Source organism: Polyodon spathula, chromosome 34 (assembly GCF_017654505.1).
Source record: "Polyodon spathula isolate WHYD16114869_AA chromosome 34, ASM1765450v1, whole genome shotgun sequence".
Classification (NCBI taxonomy): domain Eukaryota; kingdom Metazoa; phylum Chordata; class Actinopteri; order Acipenseriformes; family Polyodontidae; genus Polyodon; species Polyodon spathula.
Genome location: NC_054567.1, coordinates 5,571,323 through 5,591,168, shown reverse-complemented (window position 1 = coordinate 5,591,168; position 19,846 = coordinate 5,571,323). Strand labels below are relative to the sequence as shown.

Genomic DNA, 19,846 nt, shown 5'->3' with positions numbered 1-19,846 from the left:
GTGTTTATATAATTTCATTCAGAGGGTCCTTTATTACCCAACTTGACAAAATTCAAGATCAGTCAGTTATGAGGAACTGAATAAGCTTAGATGGGCTGAATGGCCTCCCCTCGTTCATAATGTTTTAAAGAGGATGTAGCGTGTTTTACAAAATATTCAGTATTAAAAAAACTAAAAACATTAATTCAGATGCGTCTGTTCTGAAAGAAAAGAGTTTCATTTTAAGATAATTGTGTATCATGTTGATAAAGGGTTTGAATCACTTTCATATACAGTATTTGAAGACGCGCGACCATCGATTCAGGCAGACCTACATATTTAGTTAGTAAGTGCTTTGAGTGAAGATGATTGTGCAACAGTTGTCCAACCCCAAGCAACAGGAAGCCGGAGGGAGGGAGAGATGTATGGATACTGTACATGTGTAGTTTTCCACATGGGTCTTACCTTGTCGGAGTAATGGTCTGTTGGAAGTGGAGGATAATCGCATTGTTCAATCTTGTGGCACAGGGAAAACAGGGTCATTTTATCCCCATAGAATGGACTCTGCAGGGCTGCCATCTGTATGGGGAAAAGATGTATGTTTGACTCCCTAGCTGCTTTGAAGTGCTCTTCGCCCAGCGTTTGATCTCATTAACATAATGAACAAAGACCCAATCGGGCAAACAAACGTATAAAAATACAAGTGAGACAGACAGACAGACCTCCACATATCCCCATATTGCTGTACTAATGACACACACACACATATATATATATATATATATATATATAGCCATCACAATTGGAAGGCAGACAGAGAAAAACGAACCACCTTCATGCAGCGGTGTTTAAACTCCAGACCATCAAGACATTGCTTCAATTGAAATCCATTTAAAGCCTGTCTTAAAGCTTAATCTAGTGGAAATATCACAGCGCACAGACATATCTGCTTGAGGTAGCCACAAAGAAAATCTTCCAAGGTAGCACTTTAAAAATGATAGTTGATCTCCTGGTCAGGATGTTAGAATCCAGGAGTGTAAGGGGCTGCCTGGCCCTTCTGTTATTATCTATGTACATCACACTTACATGGGTGCAGCACAGAACTGTGGACACACAGAAAAGCAAATCATTTGTAAAAGGTATTATTAATTTGTCCACATGCCATCACACTTCCATTTATACAGAAGAATACAATGGATGTAAGTCATGGTGATCTACACTTTCATCCTACACATAGTTCTAACAATGTGCTTATCCTATGAAAACACAGTGTGACCCTAAACAGCCTTTTAATGTGAGTGTTATGTTTTGATCTATGCTGATACACAATGTAAAGGCAGCTTCCAATACTGCTTGGCAAATACTAATATTTTATGTTGCAACAAAGCTGGAAACTATATTGATGATTTGAAAAGGAGTAACGCAGGCATATCTCTGTTGTGAATATAGGTTGTCAAAAAGCACTCTCTTTTTGGTTTGTTCGGCAACCAAGAGGCAAAGTAAAACTGATTAAAGAAAAAAACAACATCAGCAAAACTTGAGGATCTGATGAACTTTTCGTGTCGGACTGATTTGGAATGAAAGCTCACTTTGGGATTCTTGTATGTTGGACTAAGGTTTGATCCATTTTGAAACGATTCACGACAGATTGATTTTAAATAAAAGTTCAGCTTCAATTCAGGATTTTTGCCTTTGTACTGCGTTTTAATTAATTAACGAACAGGATAAAGCAAATGCAGAATACTACATACATGAGATGAACAGGTACGTGTAATTCTATTTTTATTCACAATCTCATCTCATTAACTTAGTCAACAGGTTATCGTTTATTTTGATTGTCCTTTCGCGATAACGAACCACCTCAATAGAACGAACAAAAGGCTTGGACCCAAAAAGGTTTGTTATAGCAAGGCTGTGCTGTATATATATATATATATATATATATATATATATATATATATATATATACACCTCAATATCAGACCACAAATCAAAAATGCCCGCTACAACTATATAAAAACAAAACAATTCCTAGATGCTTTGCAAGTCCCTGGAAACAAATATTGTATTCAGTACAGGCAGCTGCCAGTTCATGAAACACCCTGTCCTAAACAATAATACAAATACTAAATACATAAAAAAACACCAACACATGATTGTTGGCTGGTTAATGGAAGAGAGTATAGTATTAATAAAAAGGCAAGCTTGCTGTGTATTCTTCTGACAATGTCAAAAGAACCCTGAGGCTCTATATCTCTTCATATTGTCTCGAAAAACAACGGCAACCAAAATGCTTCATTTCCATATGAAGGAACCAGCAGTGCTAATGGGGATTGTCTTCAGAAGGTGATGTGTGCTGTGCAGCAGAGCTCAGAAGCGAGAAGCATCTCAGCCCAGCATGAAGCCCACAGTGCCGCAGCTGCTTATTAATCCATAATGGGATTCAAGTGCTTCTTGTCACTCTCACTTAATATCACATCCAGCACCAAATAATGGAATAATAGCATTCTAATGAATCACCATTGGATAATTGTTTATATTATTATTAGTGGTTTTTCAGAACTGCTCCTCTCATAGTTGTAATGACTGCCTTTCCATCATTATTCCCTGGAATTGTGGTTGTGAAGTGTGTGTGTGTGTGTGTGTGTGTGTGTGAGTTTGTGATTGTGAAGCTGATGTGCCTCTGTGTAGGGCATGTTTTGACCTTTCACCCCTGCATGTGGCTCTTGCTCATTAGCATGCGCTGCGACCTCACCAACGACTTTACAGAAGAGAAGAAACAAAGAAATCTAAAACCATTTACTGGATACAATCTCCGTTCAAAACATTCAAAGCCATGCCTCATTTTATAGACATTCTAGTATAGACATTGTTGCAAACCCCATAGCTGAATCCATAACTATATGGTGTCTATCTATCTGGGCGTAACAGGTGGAGTCTGGCTGTGAACGGGTTGTCCTAGCTGGCCCCAGGCAAATGCCATGACCGCTCTGCAAATAGATCAGATCCCTTTGGGACAATATGGTCTAGAGCATATATCTCATCACTTAATCTCACCAGAAACAGAGCAGAACAATATACAATAAGCACCTTAGTAAAGGGAGCAGAACGCCATTCTCTGTACAATACATTGCACCTTATAGGATATATAAAATCATAGCTAGAAGCATAAAGTTTCAATAAGTAGTAATGCTTTTGGGTATTAAATAAGTTTCTTTAAAATATATAATTAATTTGTATTTACATTAAACGTTTAACATTTCCAGCAATCTTTAATAACGCTAACTTGTCTTAATGACATGGGTGATTGGCACAGATTTTAGAGCAAGGCTGTAACAAATGTTTGAAAAGCTCTGTTGCAATAAATACAGTGAAATAAACAGCAAATGAATTTCTAATCTCGTGTAACCGTGACTGGTGTTCTCGAAATGAATCTCCTTGAACACTCTGTGGTTCTGTTTGATTACGTGCTACGTGGAAAACATTTCAATTCTGCCCTGAAGAGTCAGAGGAAGGAGCCTGGAATAATAAACCTCTTCTTTGATCATCTCTCGACCGCTCGCTCACTCTGTATCAGACAGGAAAGATGGGCTCATTATAATGATGGACTGTTTTAATTATTGTATTTTAAAACCTTATCAAACAAGCATGATACTGACAAACATCCCTGCCTCTGTTGTAAATACAAAACCAGAGCCATCGGTGTCAAGAAACAGTAGACCAGCTGGAACACCACACACATGGAAAACACATGTACTGTTTGCAGACAGGCAGGCAGGCACACTCCTCCAGGTAACCCCAGGCTATCCTTAGGAAGAGTCTGTTTCTCTAATATATACCTCTGAATGTAAATGTGAAATGCATACATTAGGGCTGGGTTATTGTGATCTTATGTTTAGTCTAAACATTCTTTATAAAAAATGACTGTTGATAATGAAAGTGCTTCTTCTCGTTTTTCCAGCCTCTGGTACTCTCAATAACATGTGCCAAGCAATGCCTTAACCAATTGATAGGAATACTTTATTGTTATTTCATGTGATTTCACTAGCCTGCAGAACGTTTTACTAAGGGTTTCATTATTTGAGTGTGTGTCCCAGTACTGAGCGACACACCAGCAATGCTGTCCTGTGTACAGACAGCTTGCATGTCCAGAGGGGGCCTCATCTGACTGCACTATACTAAATGAGCTGCTCTCATGCCATGCCAGGGGCACCCTTACACAGTTCAACATGTAAAAGAAGCCTTCTACCTGGGCACAGCATGATTATACTGTACCCTGATGAATGCACCATGATAACGTGTCATTCAAGTCTGCCTTCAAGCTCTGACATGCCGACATACAGGCTTGTTTCTGCTACCCGAATGCCCTTTTAATAATAAGATCAACAATCTGCCTTTTCTAAGGGAATAAAAGAAATAGCCCAGAGGATCAATGTCTTTACTTTGCTCTGCATGCAATAACGAGTAACATAGTTTAAAAGAGAAAGCATCATTTAAACTGAATTTACTGTGCAGTGGTGGCCATCAAAATCTGATTTCCACATGCGCAGCGTTTCCTAAAGTAACAGCGGGTTTTCAGCTTGAATACGCCGAGCGGGAAGTAGACTGGACTGGTATGGCAACACTAACAGATCTGGAAGAATGTAATGGGCCAGTCTTCTGAGATCAGGGTGGCTTTTATATTTTTAAATACGTTTCCATATTTACTTATTCAATTAGAAACTAGCAGGGCTCTGTCAATTTGACATTTGTTTATACGATTGTGTTGATACAGCTTTGCCATCAATGTTTACTGGCTTTTATAATTGAATTGGTGCTACTTCTCATATTGTGAAATATCATACTTTCATACTGCTATACAACAATAAGGTTTCTGTGGGTTTTATATGGGCTGAGTGTTAAAATGTCATGTATCCGATATAGTATAATAAGGTTTCTGTGTTTTATATGGGCTGAGTGTTATAAACATGACGTATTTGATAAAGAATAATAAGGTTTCTGTGTTTTGTATGGGCTGAGTGTTATTAATGTCATGTATGATATAGAATAATAAGGTTTCTGTGTTTTGTATGGGCTGAGTGTTATTAATGTCATGTATCTGATATAGAATAATAAGGTTTCTGTGGGTTTTATATGGGCTGTGTGTTATAAATGTCATGTATTTGATATAGAATAATAAGGTTTCTGTGTTTTATATGGGCTGAGTGTTATAAACATGATGTATTTGATATAGAATAATAAGGTTTCTGTGTTTTATATGGGCTGAGTGTTATAAACATGATGTATTTGATATAGAATAATAAGGTTTCTGTGTTTTATATGGGCTGAGTGTTATAAACATGATGTATTTGATATAGAATAATAAGGTTTCTGTATTTTATATTGGCTGAGTGTTATAAACATGATGTATTTGATATAGAATAATAAGGTTCTGTGGGTTTTGTACGGGCTATGTGTTATTAATGTCATGTATTTGATATAGTTTATATTGTGCGGTTTGTCTTCCCTGCCTTTGTTTCTTTGGGGTTGGTTTGCAGAGAGTTTTGTAATCAGGTTTTCCATGTTTCGTTATTGAAGAAGGCATTAGCCGAAACGTTTGTCAGCTAGACGCAGGTTTGTATAGTTTATCTGTATGTCATAAAAGACCAAGCTCTTCAGCCGTCTGCATTATACACAGGGTGCACATTCCACACTGAGAATAGAAATGGATACAAACACACGCTTATTATGGATGTTTAATCTTAAATCGTTTGAAGCCAGCATGCGCAATCATGTTTCTCATGAAAAAAAAAAAAAATTTTTTGTATTTCATTTTATACTCAGAGTTCATAAATAGAGGCGAATCTCAGTCCTCCATAAAAGAAAGTTAACTGTATTCCAAAGTACTGTGTGTCAGCGTAGGTTAGAGTCCTTTTCTTATCGCTGCCCACAAGGAATAGTCTGTCTTCTTTTCATGTGGGGCACAGCAATAACTCTCTGCTCCAAGGAAGCTGTTTGTTATCTGATTAGCATAGTTAAGAACCCTGGACTTTTAGAGCATAGCGGACCCACGCACTTCCACTGCATTGCTAATTACTGAATGTGTCTTTATAGCGGTGTGAGCAATGGTACTGCAGAGAAAGGGTTCTACTGTCTGTGTTAACTCTGCAGACTCCTCATACTATTACAAGCCCAAGTGAATCTGCATTGCGACTGCTCCTCTTTCACACACTATAGAAACTTTATCCACCGACTCCTGCAGCTTCCCATCTTGTACACCGCTAAAACAACTGCATACTTTAGATAAGAGGTTTGTACAGCATCAGGGTTTTATGGCAGACAATGGTCACACATGGATAAATACATGGAAGCATGGCAGTTGGTACAGTAGTTCTAGCTCCACACCATGGGAATTTCAACAGAAGGAATACCTATTGCAGCTTGTACAATCTATGTACTATTTGCAGGTGCTCTCGTATGTGCGCTGGAAAGCAATGCAGATTCAAAACACATTTCAGTTCTTGGTTGAAACAAAAACTCTGGGCTGTTATGGGTTCTTGAGGACTAGGATTGGGATCCACTACCATTATATAAAGCACTTTCTTACACAACTCTTGCCATTTGTGCCAAATTGTGTGGTGGTTAGTGATATTTACTAATGTCCACTGGGGCTAGGCTAAGACCACCATATATTTCTAGAGGCGAAAGACATGAGAGAGTGGCGATTGCTGCACCACTGCCTAGCCAACATGTTATTAGGATCATTCATAATGAGACAATTCAACCCAGTTCTAGACCCAGCTGATGTCTACTGAATTAATTCAATAATAGTAACAGCTTATTATCACATTTGTCTTAAGAGGGGTTCCAATAATGTCACATTTTGTTGAATTATAAATAATGTGTTCACAGTTTTTCAAACAAACTTTTTTTTATTCAAAGCTGTAGTGGTTAAACTGAACACTGTTATATGAGGAGAAGGTTAAATGTCAGCAAAACTTGCAAAGAAAATGTACAAAATGAAATGTACTGGTTGCATAAGTATTCACCCCCTAAAGATAATACACGGTAGAAGCACCTTTTGCAACAGTTACTGCTATGAGTCTTTTTGGATAGGTCTCTACTAGATTTGCGCAGTAGGATGGTGACATTTTTGCTCATTCTTCATGGTAAAGTTCTGATACATTTGTTGGTTTGTTGTTTGTCGTTGATGGACTGCAATCTTCATGTCTTGCCATAAATTTGATTGGATTCAAGTCAGGACTTTGACTGGGCCACTCAAGAACGTTAATTCACTTCTTGTTCAACCACTATAGTGTAGCTTTGGCTTTATGCTTCAGGTCATTGTCCTGCCAAAATGTGAATTTCCTCCCCAGTTTCAGAGGCTTGGCTGACTCAAACAGGCTTTCCTCAAGGATTCGCCTGTACTTTGCACCATCTATTCTCCCCTCTATCCTGACAAGCTTCCTAGTCCCTGTTGAAGAGAAGCACCCTCATAACATGATGCTGCCACCACCATGCTTGACAGTTGGGACGGTGTTGACTGGGTGATGTGCCGTGTTGGGCTTGCAACAGACGTAATACTCAGAATTTAGACAGAAAAGTTCAATTTTTGTCTCCTCTGACCACAAAACCTTTTTCCACATGTCTGCAGTATCATCGATATGCTTTTTTGTAAACTCCATACACGCTTTAAGATGAGGCGTTTTGAGTAATGGCTTCTTTCTTGCCACCCATCCATACCGGCCAGCTTTGTGTAGGGACCGGTTTATTGTTGATGTGTGAACACTGACTCCCATCAGAGACACAGAACTTTGCAGATCTCTCAAGGGTTCAGAGTGACATCCCGAACCAGTTTCCTGCTTGCCCAGCTGCTCAGTTTGGGAGGGCGCTCTGATCTGGGTAGTGTCTGGGTGGTATGATGGATCTTCCACTTCTTAATGAAGGACTCTGTGCTGAAAGGGACAATCAGTGCCTTTGAAATTTTCTTGTACCCTACTCCTGCTCTGGGCCTCTCTACCACTTTATCCCTAACTTGTTTTGAAAGCTCCTTGGTCTTCATGGTTGATTTGTTAGATCACTATGTGAGCTGCAGCTTGAAAGTCTTTATAAACCTGAGGGATGTCATCTACAAGTTAAACCACTTTGAGTGCACACAGGCTGAAACCATTTCACTAATTTTGTGACCTTTCAAACAAATCATTTGCACCTGAGCTGATTTAGGGCTGCAGTAGCAAAGGGGCTGAATACTTATGCAAATCTTATTTATATTCTTTATGCATTTTTTAACTTTATCAATGTGGAGTAGTTTGCGTAGATTCTACATGTAAAGTCTAATTTGAATAACATATATTCTATGTTACCATGGCAACAAACCCCTAAACTGGAACAAACTCTTTTGGATATTAGTTACATTCATATGTATGAACATGTTAATATTTTTTTTCATATTAGACTCCTTCCTATGTCATCACTGTCTTCAGTGTGCAGTCAGTACTGCTGAAAGTCAACAGCCGCCATATTAACTTCTAATCGCAACAAGCACTGTGTAAAGCAGAGAGTAATAGGCTACATTCAAAACAAAGATACGGACAATTAAAAACAAAAAAACAAAAAAACACAGGTTCACACCAATAACAGAAGACCTTTTTAAAAGAGCAAAGAAATGAAAATACAAGAAGAAAAACAGCTTAATAAAGAAGGTAAGAGACATAGAATAGACACAATAATAATATGGGGCAGTATATATTACCACTCGTGCATTACAGCTAAAAGCAACTCCAGAAATAGTCCTGTGTGGTAATATATTCTGACCCATATATTATTCTATTTATGTAGACATACAGACATACTTACTGCAAGGACATTGAACCCCCAGTGTGCCAGAAACTAATAATTTGGAGTAAGCTATATTTATTTACATAAGTACAGCACTCAAAATTCACAGAAGTATGGAACAGAGCCTATAATTATTTTACGGAGATATGTGTCGACTACAATATAGTCATATACTATATATTTATACATGTGCTACCCAAATGTGTTTTTGTTACTGTCACAAAGATGGCTGCAGTGGGTGACGTCAGACCAGAAACAGGAACCAGGAAATAAACAGAGCGGTTTGGTGAAGCTGAGCAACTGGTTTCGCTCAGCGTTTAATAATGAAACAGACAGAAAATAAAAGGTTGTAAAAACAAAACACAGAGGACACGGCACTTTCGCCAAAATAAAGAGACAAACAAAATGGACTGCACAGACAAACACGGTGAGCTGATATTTAACTATTATTATTATTATTAAACCTCCGTCTCCAATCCCGTTCTCCACTCACTGAACACACAACCCAGAGTGAGTGAAAACATGCAGCTTTTATGCAGCTGTACCGAGACTCGATTGCTAATCAATCATTCAGTTGGAGTCTCGGTACAACTGCACGTGAATTAATAAAGTGCAATTCCCCGTGCTCGCATATTATTACATTTTACCTGCATGTGAAGTGCTGTGCAATCCTCGTGCCTAAATACAAATATACATTTTAAACCACTCGTGTTCCACAGACCCATTTATATCCCGTGTACCAATGACTATACACCAACATTAACACTGAAATACACACAGGGGCGGGCAACATTGCCAGAGTTACCTATCAGGACTATTTCATTTTTTAAATTTAACTGACCCTGTTATTTTGATCACTTCATGCCGACCACAGCGTACGTGTCTGTTGACTATGATCTTTGTTAAACGTGTGACAAGACATACTGACTATTCCTGCAGATGCACTGAAATGAACCACTGTCATAATGTGAAAAGAACAAAACAAACAGCTAAATGCAACAAATAAAGTGTTCTTGTGAAGCGCCCACCTGGTATTCTAAAACAAAGTACTGTAATCAATAATGAGAATACAATGGCTGAACGTGTACTTATACCCACACAATCATGTGTACCCTAGTGATGAACAGAAACCCTGCATGTCTGACAGGCTCCCATGTAATATGAAATTGAATATCTCAGTATAAAAATCAATGGCCATTTCCTCTGCCTAGCCCAGTCGAGCGTCAAACAGGCTGTGAAGCTCAAGCAGCGCTGTAGCATTTGGAGACCTGTGAGCAGCGTTGCCATTGATTTGCCATTTAGTCAAATGTCTTACAGTCTTGTAACTACTAAAGTCTTCTCTAATGTAGTTCGCTTCATACAGTGGTGGTCTGTGCACTGTAAACGTTAGCGCTAGGTAAACTACATCTTCAAGTTCTGCTATCGCTAGGAAGCAGTACAGAAATTAAAAAAGGGTTCATAGTTCTGTTTAATACAAATGTACAGGAAAAGCTAATATATTTCCTTTAGTATTTTTAAAAGCCTGAAAGGTAATCCACCTTAACTCTTCCAGTGTAACTGAATGTGTGGTACAAACAGTGCATCCTGCACAAGCATGCACAATATACACATACACAGAGTGGACTTACCTCGTATAACAAACAGCCCAAAGACCAGATATCAGATTTAAAGTTGTATCCATTTTCATGGATTCTCTCAGGAGACATGTAGTAGGGTGTTCCCACTGGAAAGCAAAACGGTATATATTTAAAACTTCAAAAGGAACAGAAAGTGCATGCAATAACATCCATCATGCGTGAGGGATATACAAAGACTATATCATGATAACTTATCCTGAATTACTTCATGCAGGGATAGTGTGATCAATGATTTCCTGTAACCTGTTCCCAAGTGACAAGAGTCCTCGAGTGGCCTTGATAAAGCGTTGCGTAGTTTTCATATTCAGACTGCCACTGTGTGTATGTGTTTACAATTCAAAGCACAGCATGGGTCATACCTGAAGTGGCTGCAGTTACTGTTGAAATACATTTAAAACATTTATATGACATCACATCTGGATCTTTCAATTGATTCATTTTTCAATTAAATTTAAAACTGTGTATTCACCAGAGAAAACAAGATTCGTCAAAGAAACCAGTCAGTGAATGCACTAAAAAAGTAAACTGGCAATGCTCTATTCACCACTTATCATTGCTTATCCCTTTTATACAGTACAGCACTGTACGCCTCCACTGGGAGGTTATTTACAGCACTGCGTTGTATGGTTTCACACAAGCTGTGCCTTAAGATCTGTAGATCTGTGGAAACTTAAATGCCCAAGAATAAAGAATAAAGCAACTGGCAAAAGAGTGTTTGTAACGCACGCCCCAGCTCCTGAACAGATGAGGGGTTTTAAAGAGCTGCTGGGTGAATATCTAGTGGAGAAACGCGTGTAAATGGAAAGGACCGTCTGTATTTCCTGCCCTTCATGTTTTGCTATACATGACCGTGTGAATGACTGTAGTAATGCCTATCCTCTGGGATATCACTGACAACAAGCAAGCGGCTCCCAAATTAAAAATGAAATACATATCCCTGAAAGTTGCTGTACAGATAGCTTGACAGATTATTCAGCTGACATGAATCTGTTTAATTAGCTCAATGGTTTGGGCATGCCATCTAAACTAATCATTAGCGAAAATATTTATTCAGGTTTCTCCAAACCATGTGTAAGAGTCTTCTTCAATTTTAGTCAAATGTTGGGAATTTAAATGAGCTGCTTTACACATTTTACATAATTAAGCCTACTATATAAGTTAACATGTACAGTTGACCCTGTCTCTTGGTATAAGACTGTCTCCTCATGAGCACTTTGGATACGCAAGAGGACAGCAAAGCAAAGCTGAGCGAAACAAGACACTCCTAGATCACAGACCATACAAAAGGCAGGGTGAGCTGAGCATATTAACTTATTATAAATCGTGTTTTAATGAAAAGAACACAATGCATGCCCACGGCTTCAGAATTGTTGTCATTTGCTAGTCTACTCTGCACCAGACTACACAAAATAAGATGTACTGGAATATTCGGAAATCTGGTTGTTCTGATTGGCTGAGCAATGCGAATATATAGGACTATGGATATTGAAACTTACTGCAATAGTCTGGATATGCTTTGGTGTATACTGTGCATCTGCTATCTTTTTGACAGGATAAGATTGCAAGACAGCAAAGAATCTTGTTTAAAAATATGTTAACACACAGATAAGTACAGTAAGTGTATGGAAACAGTACAAGAGGACAGAAAGTCAGTTCCCCAGCAAGATGAAGGCCAGCGTTGGGAGACAAGTGGGCTTTTCTATCACCTCAGTTGCTTGACAGAATGCGCTGTGTCAACACTGTGGTGCAGCCCGAGGTGTGGAATTCTGTGCAGTTTCTTTAAACAGGGAATGTCAGGATCACTGTGCAAGAAGCTCAGATACAATAAAATGAACACTCACAGTCTGACAGAAAGCTGTGGTGTTTACCTTTGTGTTAGTGAGCGGCCCAATGGTAGACTTTGTTCAATTTAAAATTGTCGTCTCGAGTAAAGCCTAAAAAGAGCATTCGATCAAATAGGAGTGACAGCATTTCTGATAATGGAAGAGTGCGCCACACGCTTTATCTGAATTTTGTGCATCAGGCTGTTCAATTTAAGTAGGTTCCTGGGGTAACCAACATCAAAAACATCCCTCTATTTAAAGCTGCATGCGACCACGTCCATTTAAAAATATTTATTGAAGGTTGTTAGCAAATAAAAATGCCTTGAGTCGCCCCATTTCAAGACAGATCTAATCATGTTTAAATACGGCTCAGGATAAAACACTGACAAGCCTAATTTCTTTATGGTCTGTCCAGCAATACACAGAAATCGCTTATAATGAGCTTGTTAAAGCAAACGGCTCAAGTCTTCCAATTTAATCATCCTGGGTTTGCCAATGCATTACATTAGTCAATATGACAAGAACAGTATAATCAGGAGCTATTAATCAAAAATGTTACATTGGTGTTATCTTTGGAAGATTTTGTAAAGGCAGTCCGATCCTCAGTGCATATATTACATCTAAATACTTAAATAAAAACACGGAACAGAACTGTAACCATTAATTATGCTTTGCAAATAGCCTTACAGAGTTCATACTTTATCTTGTCTATAGTTTTATATCCCGTACATGTTATTTTGTTATCTTTAACTGGATGTTCAATCTTTTTAATGTGTCTCTTTTGAATTCATATTAGGAGATATTAAGTGACAGACTTGCTTGCATCTTTGCATGGATAACAGTTACTTAAGCCGATTTTACCTTTGTTTGCACTTTATGACTCATTGTTATTGCAAATGTATATAAGCATTGTGTTTTGTGTGACATTTAAGAAGAATCTGATAATAAAAGGAATCAAGGTTCCCTGTTGTTTAACCCACAACACTGTCACTACAGTACAACTCTGCACAGTCCACATATATTACACTGGGACAACAACACCACACAAGTACAGCTGGCTGCTCCGAAGAACTGCAGGTAAGTGTTATACTGTTAAACAGTTGTATCCTCTTTGAAATGAACCTGTGCCTTTGCTTCAGAATAAGGCCTTGACATTACTTTGCAGTACACTTAGTATGGGATGATAACAACACCAGTGCTTTAAAAGGTTGAACCAAGAGGTTCAGAATAAGAAAATGCTGGAAATATATTTTACACTGGTTTATTTGTACACAAGCCCACAATAGTGTAAACTAGGAAAAATACACATTTGATGTATATTAAGCATCTTTGTATTGTCACTTTGGTTAGTAGAAATGGGGTTCTCTTAACATATTTATATATTTCAATGTATGGGATGTACATCTCATTCCAAGGGGGTCCTGGTAGAATTCACACAACTAAATCGCACAACCCAAAGCAATAACAACTGAATGCACTCCTGGAAAATGAATCAACACATGGGGTTGTGCTGTAACTCGACACCAGGCAGAGGGTTACAAAACATAAAACCGCAAACAAAACCAGGGTCTTACATGTATTCAACTGTCCTGTACTTGCTTCACTGAAACCCAGAAAACAAACGTTTTGACCCAAGGAGAAGGGTAGAGTTGAAATCACCCTGCATTTGTCATTGCTGATGACAGGGGAGTCTTCCATAATATGACAGTTACTGCGGTAGAGATCAGCACTTCTCCTGGTTTAGCAGAGACACTAGAAGAACATACAATTTCCCATTAAAAAACGAATGGATCTATCAGCTACAGTACAGACTAAAGCCTTTACAGATGTTTACAAGGATATCTCATGAATTACGATGGGAGCCATTTATTTAAAGTGGTATTGTTTTTGTAAATCTTCAAATATCGATCTTTTTAAATCTTCAAATACTGATTTTAATCAATTCCTTATGCTGATGGATCACTACAAGATACTTGTGTATCTGTCTACGATACCTGCACACCTTCTCTTTTCTACCAACAGAAATGAAAAACTGTGCTGGCCTGTGGTGGTTGCTTACCTAGTATCCTGCTATCCCAACAGTACGTTCATCAGAAGCATGTACATGATTTCAAAGAGCAAGCCATCACACCAGTGCACTGCCTAAAACGTTTCTATTTTTAGCAATGAAGAACAACTGTGGGGCTAGTCATATTTTGCTCATTAAACCCCATTCGAACTCCTAATTTATCAAAAAATGTTCTGTGCATTTTCAGAGAAATGCAAGTCAGTTATTTATATACCCTACCCCTGTGTACTGACGGTACTCACTATCGGAGCTTATTTTAATGCTGGTACTGGGACCGGGACTTACTGTATCTGCTTATTGTATCTGCTTACTGTATCTGCTTACTGTATCTGCTTACTGTATCTGCTTATTGTATCTGCTTATTGTACCTGCTTACTGTACCTGCTTACTGTACCTGCTTACTGTATCTGCTTACTGTACCTGCTTACTGTATCTGCTTATTGTACCTGCTTACTGTATCTGCTTATTGTACCTGCTTACTGTATCTGCTTTTCATCCAGCGTGCTTGCATTACATCCACTTTTACAGCTGTGTATTTTACACAGTCCACTGGCGTTCTGCTAGAGAACAGTCTCATCACAGAAACTACACAATCATTAAAATATTCTCAAAATGAAAAAATGGCAATGGGTGCTCTATGTACCTTGGATCTTGGCAGCAAAAGCATGAGGAACTCTGTCATGATCCCATCACATTTCAATTGAAGAAAGTGTACAGCACGTATTACACTGTCGTGGTCCCGTCACGTCTCAATTTAAGAAAGTGTACAGCACGTATTACACTGTCATGGTCCCGTCACATTTCAATTGAAGTGTACAGCACGTATAACACTGTCGTGATCCCGTCACATTTCAATTGAAGTGTACAGCACGTATTACACTGTCGTGATCCCGTCACATTTCAATTGAAGTGTACAGCACGTATTACACTGTCGTGATCCCGTCACATTTCAATTGAAGTGTACAGCACGTATTACACTGTCGTGGTCCCGTCACATTTCAATTGAAGTGTACAGCACGTATTACACTGTCGTGATCCCGTCACATTTCAATTGAAGTGTACAGCACGTATTACACTGTCGTGGTCCCGTCACATTTCAATTGAAGTGTACAGCACGTATTACACTGTCGTGATCCCGTCACATTTCAATTGAAGTGTACAGCACGTATTACACTGTCGTGATCCCGTCACATTTCAATTGAAGTGTACAGCACGTATTACACTGTCGTGATCCCGTCACATTTCAATTGAAGTGTACAGCACGTATTACACTGTCGTGGTCCCGTCACATTTCAATTGAAGTGTACAGCACGTATTACACTGTCGTGATCCCGTCACATTTCAATTGAAGTGTACAGCACGTATTACACTGTCGTGATCCCGTCACATTTCAATTGAAGTGTACAGCACGTATAACACTGTCGTGATCCCGTCACATTTCAATTGAAGTGTACAGCACGTATTACACTGTCGTGATCCCGTCACATTTCAATTGAAGTGTACAGCACGTATTACACTGTCGTGGTCCCGTCACATTTCAATTGAAGTGTACAGCACGTATTACACTGTCGTGGTCCCGTCACATTTCCTCTTGTTCAGCTTTAAGAAGCCTTTTCAAAAGCTATTTTGTTCTGGAGTAGTTCATGGTAATTAATATAGACAGAAACACAGCAAAGAAGCACACATAATGTAACACACATAACACAACACAACACTGTAGGATTCATAATAAGTAAAAAAATAAAACTATAACAGGGATATATGTTCTAATCCAAGGCTATCAATGCAGCATGGCCAGGTCCTGTTGTATGTGCTTACCCAGGGTCTGGAAAGTACGGGGGGAATTCACAGAATACTGTGGAGATTAAAATAACCATCAACTGCATCATTTTAATAGTAGTACCTGTTACATTAAAAATATCAGCCCCTATTGTGCATTGTTTGACTAAGACCTTTTTGTGTGTGTGTGTGTGTGTGTGTGTGTGTGTGTGTGTGTGTGTATATATATATATATATATATATATATATATATATATATATATATATATATATATATATATATATATATATATTTTTTTTTTATATAATTTTTTTTAGAATATCACCTTTTTTAGGATATCTTGAAACAAAACTCAGCTACTGCACATTGTAATACTTAATACGTATCACTTCAGGGTTAACTGAAGTGTTATATCACAGTACATGACTGACAGCAGCAGAAGATACAAAGCTTTCAGTGTTTTCATCTTCTTTGTTGAATTGGTTATATTTTATCAGTTATTTTTTAAGCTTATTTTGTATTTTAAAAAAAAGTATCGTCCACCGATATCTATACATTTCAGAAGTATTTATTCATTGGCACTCAAATTGGCTGCCTGTCAATCTTTTTACATTTTCTAGAATCTGAAATTGTGTGATTTTCCCAGAGCCCACTCATTTGCTCATCTGCCTTTGAAAGTTTTTTTCCCCCTACATTTTTAAATGCTGATTTGAACTACTCTATCAAATGGAGAATTTCAGGTACCGCGCGCCGTTTCTATCACTTCAGGTACCGCGCGCCGTTTCTATCACTTCAGGTACCGCGCGCCGTTTCTATCACTTCAGGTACCGCGCGCCGTTTCTATCACTTCAGGTACCGCGCGCATGTATCTCGTGTGCAATGCATGGGCAAATCCTTCATTTTTCTTTCATTACCCTGCCATGTTCTGTCACTTCATTTTTTTGTACGCTATCTTTCTTGACAAATCCGAGTTGCTGCCTAGGTAATGCGTTTGACGTTCATTCTGTTTTTTGCTCTAATTATGGTTTCCATATCTGACACTGAGACAGCCAGGCTGCCAAAGCATGATAGTACACCTGTCAGACTGTGCGCTACTGTCTAATGCCCTTTTATGCCAGTCTGATTTTAGCAAATATGAAAAAAAGAAGACATTCAATTGAATATATTTGCATAGGCCTGTGTTTCTTTTAGGGGTCAGTAGCCTTAAGCGTTCAGAGTAGTTGCCTAGGCAACACAGGAATTCTAACCACAAGCATGTACATTTTGCCTAAATGTGTTTATCTGCCTGTGAGTAAATGTAGTCAGTATGTCTTGTTTTCTTGGTGTTAAAACACAGTCTCAGGAATATTTAAAGTTTAGCTAAGGTACTCTCAAGTGAACTATGCTCTTATAAAATCATGCTTTTTATTCTCCACTGGGTGATCTGACTGAAACAAGTAAGTCTAAAGCTTGAATTAGCAGAAAGAAGTGTTCTAGTCGAATCTATTTTTCAGAGCTTCTTTAGCAGCGGTGTGACACACTTGTGCTTGCCTTTCATTTAAAACACAGAGAACTCATTGATTTCTCCCTCTTGACTTCCACTCAAACCGACTGTCCTAACACATGTCTATACTTAAATATGCACATATTTCAAATCTGAAGGGACAACAAAAGTGTTACAAAAAAATCATTACCTGGTCCAGACTGGTCTAAAAAAAATGTCAGTTCTGCTCGCAATTGTCAAAGCAAGAAGAAGTGTTGTAATTAAAGTCAACATCTTGAAACAAACGGCACTCTGACTAGCAGCTCTGGTAAACAGCTGTTAAGTTCACTGTACTTCTGTGTTCACAAGCTCCTGCTTCATTTAAATATATAATTAGCCTGCTTTAAATGTCAGACAGTTTTATCGGAAACACCAGAACAGCACCTTAACCAATTTCAGGAGCAATCAACAAGAACAGTATTGTGAGTGCTTCCTGTGCAAAGCCTTCAGGAGAACACAATTCTACTGCTACCTGTGCAAAGCGTTCAGGAGAACACAATTCTACTGCTACCTGTGCAAAGCCTTCAGGAGAACACAATTCTACTGCTACCTGTGCAAAGCGTTCAGGAGAACACAATTCTACTGCTACCTGTGCAAAGCCTTCAGGAGAACACAGTTATACTGCTACCTGTGCAAAGCCTTCAGGAGAACACAATTCTACTGCTACCTGTGCAAAGCCTTCAGGAGAACACAATTCTACTGCTACCTGTGCAAAGCCTTCAGGAGAACACAATTCTACTGCTACCTGTGCAAAGCCTTCAGGAGAACACAATTCTACTGCTACCTGTGCAAAGCCTTCAGGAGAACACAATTCTACTGCTACCTGTGCAAAGCCTTCAGGAGAACACAATTCTACTGCTACCTGTGCAAAGCCTTCAGGAGAACACAATTCTACTGCTACCTGTGCAAAGCCTTCAGGAGAACACAATTCTACTGCTACCTGTGCAAAGCCTTCAGGAGAACACAATTCTACTGCTACCTGTGCAAAGCCTTCAGGAGAACACAATTCTACTGCTACCTGTGCAAAGCGTTCAGGAGAACACAATTCTACTGCTACCTGTGCAAAGCCTTCAGGAGAACACAATTCTACTGCTACCTGTGCAAAGCCTTCAGGAGAACACAATTCTACTGCTACCTGTGCAAAGCCTTCAGGAGAACACAATTCTACTGCTACCTGTGCAAAGCCTTCAGGAGAACACAATTCTACTGTTATAGTGTGACAGAAATACAATCAATTTTTGCAGCCGCAGATTGGAGGGGCGGTTGCACTCATTTTCCAAGGGGTCATGTGTGACAGCATGAAAAGGGGACAGGACTCATAATCTGTTCCTTCGCTTTGGTTACGAGAAATAACCTGGAAGGACCCGTGCAGTATTTGTGATAACTTATCGTGAGTGTTTGTCTGTCTTGTCTATAATTGTTCCTTGTGTATTAACAAACGGCTACCACGTTCTGGAGCTTTCGCTAAGGGCCAGCATAAAACCCGGAACAGCACTGCACTATTGCCACGCATTAAACTGTATCACCCACCATGAGTCCTGCAGCACACACCCAGGACTGGTGACTGTTTGTACACTGTGGGAAGGATACCTGTGTTTATTGTTTGGGATTGCAAACCCATTATTATTTACTCTGTGCTCTACACAGTGCTGTGTATTGCCAGGGATCATTGTTTGGTCACCAAACCTAGATTGTATAAAATAACAAAAAGTACTTTTCTAAACTGGATTACAATTCTCTGTCTGTTCATTGCGCACTGCATCAATCCCGCACCTGTACACAATCAGCCACTTTGCCACATATATACACATGGAAACACAGAGAGTACCTTCGGAAACAACAATCACTGCCATTTAGATGAGCAGAAACACTGCAGCCTTCTCTTCTGTACAGGACAGCTGCACCTTCTCAGGGTTTGCAATAGAGATTTACAAGATAAAACAGAACACAATTAAAGCACCACAGTTCATAAGCCACTGTTGAAAAATATATTCTCAACAATCATTTCTTGTAAAAGTAACAGAAACACAATATGAAAAAAGAACATGGGCTCCCTTTTTTAAAATGCTTGTTTTGATGTCACGGCAGGATGTGGCAGCTCAGGCACTACTGAAGAACAGAAACAATGTGAAACAAGCTCTTCACTCTACTGAAGTAGAAGCAGATTTTGTCTTATAATCTAGATTGATTATAGTTTCTTGTTAGCATGTATTCCTTGCC

The 19,846-nt window shown here is 38.9% G+C and overlaps 1 protein-coding gene across 1 annotated transcript in view; it reads right to left on the bottom strand.

Moving 5' to 3' along the window:
- LOC121303637 (serine/threonine-protein kinase Nek6-like) overlaps positions 1-19,846 on the bottom strand; it is an 87,106-nt gene that overhangs the window by 5,353 nt on the left and 61,907 nt on the right. Inside the window, exons 8-9 of the mRNA XM_041234438.1 lie at positions 10,425-10,519; positions 445-558 (exon numbers count right to left, since the gene is read on the bottom strand). Of these exons, the coding sequence (XP_041090372.1) occupies positions 445-558; positions 10,425-10,519 (209 nt within the window). The remainder of the gene's footprint in view (positions 1-444; positions 559-10,424; positions 10,520-19,846) is intronic.